We start from the raw sequence: 12,367 nt of genomic DNA on the forward strand, positions 1-12,367 counted from the left end.
AATGAGAGATATTCAAAGTTAATTATTAATTCTAATAAAAATGCAGAACCTCAATCTAATCAAAAAACATCAGGCCAACCCAAACTGAGGGACTTTCTATAAAATAACTGCCAGTACTCTTCAAAAATGTCAAGGTCATGAAAGAAAGAGAGAGGGACTCTATCTGATTGGAGGAGACTAAGGAGACATGAAAATTAAATGCAATGTGGGATCTTGGATTGAATTCTGGACCAGAAAAAGGGCATTAGTCAGAAACCAGCAAAATTCAAATAAGGTCTCTAGATTAGTTAACACTACTATAACAATGTGAATTCCTTTTTTGAGTAATTGTATTACGGTTGTTAGGGGAAGCTGGGTGAAGGAGGAACTCTGTGTACTATTTTCTTTTTTTTGGCAGCAGGCCAGTACAGGGATCAAACCCTGGACTTTTGTATTATCAGCAATACACTCTAACCAACTGAGCTGACCAGCCAGCCCCTCCCTGTGTACTCTTTTTACAACTTCTGTGTAAGTCTAAAATTATTTCAAAATAAAAAGTTAAAAAACAAAATACTAGGGTATTCTCATTCAGTGGATCTGGGATAAGGTCTGAAATTCTGCTTTTCTAAAAAGCACCCAAGTGATGCCTGAGACTGCTGGTCCCAAAGACTTGCTACATATCTGAGTAGCAAGACTTTGTTTCCCCCAGTTTTATTGAGAGGTAACTGACAATTACTTCTGGGCAATTTGGCTAAGATCAAGTGTGAGATGTAACTGATATATAATAAATGCATATTTTTGACATATGCATACACCAATGAAACCATTGCCACAATCAAGATAATGAATTTATTCTACATAGGTATCTCATTTCTACTTGTCTTGGAAGCAGAGGCACTGTGGCCTTTGTGGTAAGATGGAGACAATATCTCCCTCCAGAGTAGAGGGCAGTTTTAAGTACCCAATATAATAGAAATAATTTCCTCTGGAGCAAGCATTGAGCAGGTTTACTTCCAGCCCATTACAAAAGACTCAGGTTTCCTAAGCTTGGTTCCTCAGCTGTACCACAAACCACCACACACACAGACAGCATCAACGTGGACTGCTCCATGTAGGACTTGGGAGGCAAGGAGAACCAATGCATACATGAAGATAATTGATGCTCGTTATGCCTTAAGTAGTAAAGTCCTTAGTCTCTGACTCAGGGCACAGACAGCATCAACGTGGACTGCTCCATGTAGGACTTGGGAGGCAAGGAGAACCAATGCAAACATGAAGATAATTGATGCTCGTTATGCCTTAAGTAGTAAAGTCCTTAGTCTCTGACTCAGGAGACTCATATGTTTGTCAGTATCGATGAAACTCTGGGAGGCTAACTTGCTAGCTTCCAAATAGAATAAAATTTCAGACTCTTCCCTGTTCTTTACGGTGTTTGGTGATGAAACTGGGATGTCAACAGAGACACGGCTTTCTGAAAGAAAGAGGACAAGGGCCCTGTGGGCCAGGTTAGAGGATATAAGAACTCCTTGGGATCTGGTAGCAAATGTTCTTGTGCAAGTGGTAGGGGAGAAATGGATTTGGCAAATCTAAAGTATCTGCCTTATAATCTCCACCTTTTAATGAGTTCTGCTTGTTTTTCTAAATAGCAAAAAATCCACTATTACTTGATATAATCACCATTTCTATTTTCCTACAATTTCTTTTAAATGAAATCCATTCTTTAAAATTATTGCTATAAAATTATATAGCTAGATAGAAAAAATAAGTTCAATTGGTGTACAATAGTACTAGGCATCTATAATTTAAAAATGTATTGCATGTTGTCAAATGGCTAAGTGTTCTCACCACAAAGAAACAATAAATTTTTGCAATGATGAATTTGCTAACTACCCTGATTTGATCACTACACACTATATGCATGTACTGAAATGTAACTCTGTATCCCATAAATATGTACAATCAATATGTTTAAATTAAATAAAAATAAAAAAATAAAGTCCATTTGTTTAAATGCCATCCAAAATAAAATAAAATAATTGCTATATAATAATCAAATTTCAGAAAAATCAGCTCCACATATCTCCATAATGCCCCCCCTTGTCCTCCTCATTAAATATTACTTTGAACTAAAAAACAGAACAAAAACTTTCCTTTCTTTAAATAACTCAATGTTTATCATTCTTCAAATTTCCTACTATAAAATGATACCATAGGCTCAGAGATAGTAAGAGACTCCACTATAGCCAGGGAATGGAATCCAGGTTATCTGACAGAACCTTCCACCATATGGATGTCACTAAATATGTGTGCAAACTCAAAGCAATGAACAGAGAAACACTAAATTAAAAATGGCTTTAATACACCAACATGTACAGATCATCTGCTGTTTCATTGTAGTTTCCCAAATAATTTTAGATTATAATTTTCATAAGAGATTTTTAACAGCTGCTAGGCAAATTCTATCATAGTATATGAAATAACCTTTCCTCCAATTATTTATACTTTTTCTAAATATTTAAAAATACAATATATTTTTACAACAAATCATATTCTCCCCACCACGAAGAATTAACACTCTTCTCTACTAATTTCCTTTGTGCAAGAATGTAGAATATAGAATAATAAGCCTAAAAAGAATATAAAGAGTCAAGGTTACATAAAACCTTTCTTCCCTAACCATATTGAGCCCAAATTTATCTCAAGTCACAACTCTTAACATATGCTTATTCCTCTGTGACTTTCTTAATGTACACAATAAAAACAGGTAATAGTATTTAATAAGAATGTCCAGATAAAATTGAAAAACAGGGCTGGCCAGTTAGCTCACTTGGGAGAGTGTGGTGCTGATAACACCAAAGTCAAGAGTTCAGATTCCCTTACTGGCCAACCACAAAAAAAAAAAAAAAATATATATATATATATTTTAAGATGATGAGACTGTTCAAGGAGAGGCTAAATAATGAGCTTCAGACCACACTCCTCACAAGTGCCAGCGCCTTAATGTGAACTCCTGTGACTTGGAAACCTTAGCTCTTTCCTATTGGCTCAAGTTCTCTCAAGGAGAAGCAGCCAATGGCTGGATTTCAGAATTATAAAACTGGATAGGAAGAGAGGTTCAGGGGAGTAGCTGGCCTGTACCACTGAACAAAGATATTTCAGCTTCCTGAATAACGGTGGAAGGGAATTTAGAAGCCACTTGCCGGCATCCTTGTCTGTAGAAATAAAGAGGGAGCTGCTATGCCTCAGAGTTGCCACAGAGTGGCAGTGTTTTAGAGCTTAACTAAAGTTAGCGATTACATTCAAAAGTCCCCAAATCAGCCCTTTTTTTGGAACCTGATAGGGCTTTAAAAAAAAATGACAATGAAAAATATTTCTATTGCTGTGTATCCTTAATTTTATCTATAGACCTTCACAAGGATTTATGAGGTTCCCAAGGATTATATAATAAACTGACATTCATAAAGAACAGAGAAATAAGATTATAAATTTATTGACGCATACAAATTTAGACCTATATTTACCATTTTGCACAAATAGAAAAATTTCTAATTAATATTCCACAATGTCATTCTGAAACCTTCACACAAATCATCTTATTTTAAATAAAAAAGGTTAGAAACATTATGATAGCTATGTACAAAGTATATACCTGTACACTCTACTTAGCATTCTAAGTAAAGATATCTCTGAAACTTTTTTGCTTTTACACAGTATTAGTACCATACTCTGTAATGAGCACAGAGAGAATATGAGAACTCTTCTGCTTAGTACATTATAAAATCATGTTTGAAATGCTATATACATTTTACCTAGAAGGATTTGAAAAATCCTACTTAATGACTTCTTAAGTCACTGGATTGGTTTAAAAAAAAAAAAAAAAACTTAAAAAAGACATTTAAAGGGCCGGCCCGGTGGCACACTAGGTTGAGTGCGGCGCTTGAGAGCGCGGCAGCACTCCCGCCGAGGGTTCGGATCCCATATAGAGACCGGTCCGCTCACTGGCTTAGCGCGGGGTGGGCACGACACCGAGGGTTGCGATCCCATTACCGGTCACGAAAAAAGACAAAAAGGAAAAAAAAAAAAAAGACATTTAAAGAGATGGCTCAGTTAGCAAACAATCCAATTCACAAATGAGCAAAATGTATGAACAGAAATTTCACTGAAGACGATAAACAGATAGCAAAAAAGCATATGAAAAGATGTTCAACATCTTTAATTAGGAAAGTAGAAATTAAAATCACAGTGAGATATCACTATACACCTATCAGAATGGCAAAAATAAAAAATAGTGATAACACCAAATGCTAGTGAGGATGTGGAGAAACTAGATCACTCATACATTGCTGGTGAGAATGTAAAATGGTACAGACACTCTGGAAAACGTTTGACAGTTTCTTATAAAGATAAGGCTCATTTAAATTGTAGTCCCTATATCACTTTTTTTCCCTAAACAATACAGATATATGTTTAGACATAGCCATTTTATAACAGGCCAAATTTACAGTAAAGGGAGGAAAGACAGTATAAATAGAATAACAGAGAACTTCAGAAATATCTGATTCTGCAGGCTCCTACTTCTATCCTACCCACTCCCGAGATCATTCCTGCATTCCTACAGAGATAAGGGTCCCATAGGAATATGGTAACAATATAGCCAGTGATTTAGAATAGATGCCAGTAACAAAATATTTATAGCTGTGAGGCTCCAAAACTTCAAAACCAACATGATTCTGGAACACCTATTTGACTGTTTGGGGTTACCCATTTTGACTAGTTTGAACAAGATGATGTGGCTTTGGGTATGTGAGAAGATGATTCTGGGACCAGTTAGGTCTTAAAGAATCAAGGTGTGTTTGGGGCTTTTAACTCTTTTAAGAAACACGATCTAAATTTCCCAAACGGATTCAGAATCCTTTAGAATAGATTCAAGCCTACTTGGGTATCTCTGGGATGACTCTAGCTAATCACTTAAAAGTTGAAGAACTTTGGGATACAGCTACATTTCTCTCAAGGAATAATAAAATTTTTGCCAGACTCCTGGGCTGGACTATTTTAAATTAAGGACTGGTCCCCAGTATAAGTCCCTTGCAGAAGAGACTATTTCTGAAGTTCCTTCCTATTTCTGTTGCTTATAACAAAATACTTGGAACTGGGTGATTTATAAAGAAAATGAAATTTATTGTTTACAGTTTCTGAGGCTGGGAAATCCAAAGTCCATCTGGTGGTGGCAACAGTGACCAAGGGGTCTCACATTGCAAGATGGTGGAAGCAGAGAGAGAGAGACAGACAGACTCTCCTCTTCCTTTAAAGCCCTCAGAACCACAACCCTGACCACCATTTATAATTCATTCAGTACTGCATGGTCTACAATCCAACCACCTCTTCAAGGATCCATCTTTCAATTACCATAATAGGATTTCCTACCCTTGTAACTGTCACAGTGGGGGCTAAGTTTCTAATACATAAAACTTGGGGGACACAATTCAAGCTTCAGAGAATTTGGGGGGACATAATCTAATCCACTACTCTTCCATATAGCACCAGTGTGTTTGGCACTGTTAAGATTCAATCTGTTAGTCACCTGGAGTTAAATATATAAATAGAAAGGCTGTGAATAGAAAGGCTTCAATTATACCTTAAAAAGTTAATATAACTTCATATTTATGAATAGGTATCTCTACACAAATACATTTGCAAATATAAAAACATATAAAGAATTTTAAGATAAACAATATGAGGATTGTTTATTTCACAAAGTAGCCCTTCTTAATCCAACAGAAACATATTTTACTTGCAACAAATATAAGCTGTTCCCTATTTAAAAATGTATGTAGTATCAAAAATAAAATGTGCATGCAAACAAAGTTGCACTTATAAAGTAAAAATTCATCCCACAAACATGAAAGCACAGTGTTAGGTTCTGGGGAAGTAGACGTGGTTCTGCTTTCAGGGAGCTTCCAGTCTGAAGGAGATTTGCATAAAAAGAAGGTAGATAAAAGAGTGATCATTTCCTTTCCTCAGAGATGAAAAGGAAGCAAAAAAGTAGATCAAATCAAAGATGACGTGCAGGATACATGAGTCCTACACTAAACTCATGGACCTACTAATTAAGACCACAGATGTTGTAGAGGTGGGGCTAGGGGTGGATAAAAACAACAGAAGACAATTACAATATGAGATTTTTTTTTTTTGCCTCATTAACCAGCAAAGTAGAAATCCTGTTTATTTTAAGATACTACTGCTTATTTGGCTAACAACCATTTCCTAAGGTAAAATGAGGCACAGAGAAAAGGAGTATGACACTATATTCACCAAGTATTCAATTTTCTTCTAACAGCCTATATCAGTGGTTCTCAACCGTATATGGCAATGTTGGGAGATGTTTTTGACCATAACATTTATGGGGATGCTACTGGTACCTAGAGGGTACAGGTCAGGGTTACTGCTAAACATCCTAGAATGCACAGCATAAAACCCCAAAACAAAGAATTTCCCAGTCTAAAATGTCAATGCTGAGATTGAGAAACCATGTCATGGTTTATGTGAAAGATTTAAAAATCATTATTTTCAAATTCAGCTCTGTCAATTAGGCACTTAATAAAAACAAAAGACATTTATGCAAGCATCTCAACATAAGAAAGATACAGAATAGAAGAAGAACGGCAAGATTTATGTTAACTACCTGCATTTCATAAAAAATAGAATGTTATACTTTAGCCACAAATTTTTGAAAGAAACACTATTTGACAAGAAAAATAAATGGTATTTTTCTGTTCCTTAAAAATCAATATCCTTTTTAGTTCGTTAACTAAAACTTGTTTTTCAGTGTTATTAATCATATAAAGAATACTCAGATTTTGGTTGAACAAGGAAAAATTAAGGCAGTGTCTTTAAGTTCAATAAAGGAAAGCACTGACTGACAAATAAACTTATCTGAGACAGACATATTGAGCTCATATTTGGATATGACATTGAAGAAGTATGATTTAAACATAAAATATTAATGTTTCTAAATTCCACATTTTCTCAGTTATTCTTTTTTTAGCTACATAGACTTTAAATAGCACACTTAATTTTAAAGAATTGAAGAAATACTTTTCACACAATTTTGGAACAAAACGTGAATGGTGTTTAACCCAGAACTATTAGTTCAGATAGTAAACAATCATGTTCCTATGTACTACTGACCCAGTATAAAAAGGAGGAAGACCCATAACTATCAAAATATGGCTGGAAATGGCTGATATCATTTGGAATTTACTACAAAACAAAGGACATAAAGTTTTGAGGTATTGCTGCCTTACGATCTTACCAAAGTTTGGTTTTAAAAATAAGTTTTTTTGTTTGTTTTGAAAACAATGCTTGTCTCTCAGGTTGTGAAGTTCATTTTAAATCTTCTCTCATTCATCATCCTATTGGTTATTCCTGAACTTTGTTTCATCTGCATGTCATGTCAAACAGCCATCTACGGTTGCGATCATTTCGTTTAGTGTTATGTTTTATTGTACCAATTCATGGAGCGTTTCACTGCTTTGACCCAGTTTTCCATACTCATTTCATAGTCTTGACATTTCTTCTGTGGCCTGAAAACCTTTTCACTTTGCCTAAGTTTCTTTAGTTCCTCCTTGTCAGTCCAAAACCCTATAGATAAAAAAAAAATTATTTTCAAATTTTAAGGCAAATAATGAATCCATAAAATGTATCCACAAACTTATGTGAATTGGTGCAAAGGTAAACAATTACTATTTTAAAACACAACCCAAAATATTTTGTTGTTTTTGAATTTTGTTAGATTGACCATTCCTGGAAATAAAAACACCAGGATTTTAAAATCTTTTGGAAAAAATAAATAAATAAATAAAATCTTTTGGTTTCTAATTTTCAGCTTTCTGTTTGGCAGGGCATAAAATCACTTTTGAAGCAGCTACAACCTGTCATTTAAGTTTATGACTAGCTATTAAAAGGAAAATCCTAAGTAAGAAGAAACAGTACGTTTTTTTCTCCATAATTAAAATAAATGAAGATACATTAAGATTTTTGTCATACATCTTGAGGAAATTAATATGATAGTTTCTTTTTAAAACTATAGCATTTCATACAAGTTATTTAAATTCCAGTTCAAGATAATACTGTAGTTCTAGTATATACTGTTCTGTGCAAAGAGGATCATGACATTTATAATAAAAAGCAGCAAGAGAACATTTATAACTACAATCTTAAGTAATCTGAAATGATACAGGTGTCTTGTTAATAAGCTTGGTACATCTCACCTACTTAGAGGTAAATACTGTTCTGTGCAAAGAGGATCATGACATTTATAATAAAAAGCAGCAAGAGACCATTTATAACTACAATCTTAAATAATCTGAAATGATACAGGTGTCTTGTTAATAAGCTTGGTACATCTCACCTACTTAGAGGTACATCTCACCTATTCTGAAGTACGAATAGTCTACAAGTCATGAAGCACATTTTCTGTCACCAATAAAGCTAACACATAAAATTATTTTTTCTAAAATTTTCTGGGCCGGCCCGTGGCTCACTTGGTAGAGTGCGGTGCTAATAACACCAAGGCCACGGGTTCGGATCCCATATACGGATGGCCAGTTAGCTCACTGGGTGAGCGTGGTGCTGACAACACCAAGTCAAGGGTTAAGATCCCCTTACCGGTCATCTTTTTAAAAAAATAAATAAATAAATAAATAAAATAAAATTTTCTGACACGTCACATTCTTTTTATCTATAAAGTCAAACCATTTATATTTAAAGGTATTAGTTTATAGAAGTTCAAAAAAGATTAAAAATCTATCATGATAACCCACCATTAAAAAAAATACTAAAAATAGTTTTCATTGATACACTACAGTTAGATAAATCTAATAATGAAAATAAATGTTTCTTAAAATCCTTATTTCCAGAGCCTATTATTTACATTTTAAGGCATATATATATTTAAAAGTCATTTTATTGAACATGTACAGAACAGACCCAGTTTCTGGGTAACTTAGAAAACACAGAGGATGTACATAGTCTTCAGGTCTCATATTTCTGAGAGAGAAATAAAGGTTTGAAATTAAATACAGATGAGGCAGACAGAATTCAAGCCATTGTTATGTGTAAGAATAACCTGCATGTGTTTGTTGAAGTATTTTAAATGTTCGAGAGAATTTGACATATTTAGTCTTATAATGTGAAAAGTGTAGAAGAACTTGATTAACCTTATAAATATTAGAATATTTATGAGAACTTGATTTACTATAATTATAAGCTTAATTTATTCAATTTTCAAGAGTTGTTTAAGTATTTGAGAAGATTTTTCTTGTTACCATTCTAAGTTTGCACAATCAGGCATTTGAAACATTAAAAGAAAATCAACTATGTTAAGTTAATAGGAGCTGGAATATATACAAGTTAATTTGCAAATGGGACTGATAAAGGAAAAGTTATTTTCTCCAACTTGAGTTAATCAAATATTAATCAATGAACAAATGAAAGTGATGGTTTTAATTTTATTCAAAAATATCATATTTTTTAGTAGAATAAAGTTTAAACTGAATTTGCCAAGACTTCCTGCTTTTTGGATTTGTAACTTTAATATGCTAAATATTAGCCTAAAATTTTTAAATCTAAAATATTACTTTGCACAAATCATTCCCCCCTCCCCAATCAAAAACACATTAAAAGACTCCCAGTCTCCCAAAGCATCATCTTGCTTCCTAGGGTACCCCCTACTTGGCATCCCCACCTCCACTCTTTATCCTTCCTCACTAATCCTTTCACTAATTGTCAAAGTGATCTGTTCAAATGCAGATCTTTCCCTGTCTCTCCCTGCTTAAAATTCTTCAGCAGCTCCAAGGCCTTCAGGATCAAGTCCACATTGCTCCTTATGAGGACCTCTCCAGCTTCCCTCCCACCCTCACTACATCAGCACTTCCCATAATAGGTCAGTGCCTTTGCACAAGCTGCTTGCTCTGTTCAATCATCCATCTCTTATCCTCTTCTGACCTGGCTGTCCGCAAACCCCTTCAAAATTGAGCTATGTCCCCTTCTTTGGGAGGCCAACACCACTTGCTCGATACCATTGCTGTCCTCTGGGCTTATCACACAAGTTTGATAATCAAGTAACTTATCTGTCTGTTCCTACCAGATATCAGAAACTATGGCTTTTAATCTCTTAATTCCCAGAGGTGACTGTCATGCAGCAGGTGCTCAACAAACGCTGTTCAATAAATAAATAATGAAGTGGTTTCTAATGTCACAGACAAACCTATTTTTTATTTTATTTATTTATGTTTTGCAGCTGGTTAGTACTGGGATCTGAACCTGTTCTGACCAACTGAGCTGACCAGTTAGCCCAAAGACAAGCCTATTGACAAAGGCTCTCTACTTGACCAAACTCTACTCAGGCTCCTCTGAACTCTTTTTCATCTAGGCCTCAACTTCTATATTCATCCTTGCATTACCTAATTTTAGCAAGAATCTTGATGAATCAGTTTAGCCAGAATCCCCCACCCTTGATATCTAATTATCTTCCACCATCCCCCAAGTGATGTCTGATAACCCTGTCCTGCCTTCAGCAAGAATCCTGTTAGGTCGGTTTAGCCAGAATTTCCCTTTACCCCCTCATGTTTCTTTTTAGTAATTTTCCATCTACTGATGCCCACCCTGCTCCTTGTCTATAAATTCTCACTCTTCCTTGTTGTGTTCAAAGTTGAGCCTAATTTCTCTCCCCTACAACAAGATCCCATTGCAGTAGTCCCCCTGAATAAAGTCTGCCTTACTGTTCTTTAACAAGTGGCATTGAATAATTTTTTTCTTTAACACTATGTATCCCAAAAGTTTACCCAGAGACTCTCTCTTGCTAGAAACCAAAGCAGTGGAGAATTAATTGTTCTCACCTCATACTTCTTTGAATTGAAGGAGTGAAGTAAAGATGGAAGAGGTGCAAGCAGACCTACCAACAGAGGAGGTCACAGGGTATTTTGTGATCAATGTGCATACGTGTATGGAGCTTCATGGACAAAGCTTTCCAGATCCTCTCTACAGTTTTATGATTTGAGAGAAATGCTACCTGTAAGAAATAGTTTTCAAGAAAGCTCTCATTTTTATAAAATCCACACATACCAACAGCAAGGCCAGCTAGAGAAGCTGCACCTAGGCACGACATGTCAATGTGGACGGGTCTGTCTATATTCTCATTAATCAAGTCTGAAGTCATCTGCATGACAAAACCGTTCTTACAAACTCCTCCATCTGCCCTGTGGAGATAAAAATATGTGAGATAAAATACTACAACAAAATTATTATTATTCTTTTTAAGCAGGTCACTTTTATTTTTCTTAAATCTTGATTTTATTTTATAAGTTAACTTACTAATTCCAATATTATATTACTCAGCATTGACCTGCTAACAGAGGACTTCACTGGGTAATCTTTTCAGATTTTTTTTTTTTTTTTCCCAACTGGCCCATATAGGGATCTAAACCCTTAACCTTGGTATTATCACACCACACTCTGACCAACTGCCTTACAGGCAATCTTTAACAGAGGACCTTACTGGGTCTTAGTGTCTTAGTGGATTTTTCCTTACTCCTGCCATTTATTTTCTCACCTGTCCTGTTTCTTTTGGGACTAGTTCAAAATAGGCCAAGTATAACAAACTAAGCCAACATAAAAATCCGTTTGGATCTCAAAGCAAAGAAAGTCAAGAAATGTGATGCTTTGATGCCAAAAGGATAGCTACACACAAAAAAAAGAGACTTTGGAGATGTATATAATACACACATAGCTGCCAACATGCTCCTAAATTTCATATTGTTATATTCTCCATAAGTCTGAAATTAGCTTCTCTCTCCAAATTCCTATGACCAAGAATTTTGTTGCAAAAAAGCTAGGCATAAGTTCTTTTTGAAATTCTGAATAATCGTAATGATGAAAACACTAAGAGCATCTACCACTTACTTCTAATTTCTAATTAAATCTGCTGGAAAAGAAGTTTACATACCGGATTTTTGTTACAGGAATATGGATTTCTTTCTGCATCATTTCATATAATTGTTTGTTTCTAGTAAAAAAACAAGATAACTACTTAGAAATTCATATCATAATAATTCTATCTTATTCTGATCTCAAAAAATAAAAACTATGATTTTATTTACTCAATATTTATAAAATATGCAAAAGAAAATATTTTAAAAATATATTGTGCTAACTGGAAATTGTCTAACAGATACTCTAATAAGCAAGAAACTCAGGTCTTCATGTTTTCACCTTCATACACGAGAGCATAATTTTTATTTTACAACTAAATTTATTCTTTTTTTTTTTTCCTTTTTGTCTTTTTTCGTGTCCGGCAATGGATCGCAACCCTCAGTGTCGCACCCGCACC

The 12,367-nt window shown here is 34.7% G+C and overlaps 1 protein-coding gene across 1 annotated transcript in view; it reads right to left on the reverse strand.

The window, feature by feature from the left end:
- Window positions 1-7,342: 7,342 nt before the first annotated feature.
- The window catches only part of GK5 (glycerol kinase 5 (putative)), a 64,572-nt gene continuing 59,547 nt past the window's right edge, over window positions 7,343-12,367 (reverse strand). The window contains exons 13-15 of the mRNA XM_008577592.1: window positions 11,984-12,043; window positions 11,104-11,237; window positions 7,343-7,620 (exon numbers count right to left, since the gene is read on the reverse strand). Coding sequence (XP_008575814.1) covers window positions 7,472-7,620; window positions 11,104-11,237; window positions 11,984-12,043 — 343 coding nt within the window. The 3' untranslated portion in view covers window positions 7,343-7,471. The remainder of the gene's footprint in view (window positions 7,621-11,103; window positions 11,238-11,983; window positions 12,044-12,367) is intronic.

Source organism: Galeopterus variegatus, unplaced genomic scaffold (assembly GCF_000696425.1).
Source record: "Galeopterus variegatus unplaced genomic scaffold, G_variegatus-3.0.2 Scaffold1548, whole genome shotgun sequence".
In the NCBI taxonomy this organism is placed as follows: Eukaryota; Metazoa; Chordata; class Mammalia; order Dermoptera; family Cynocephalidae; genus Galeopterus; species Galeopterus variegatus.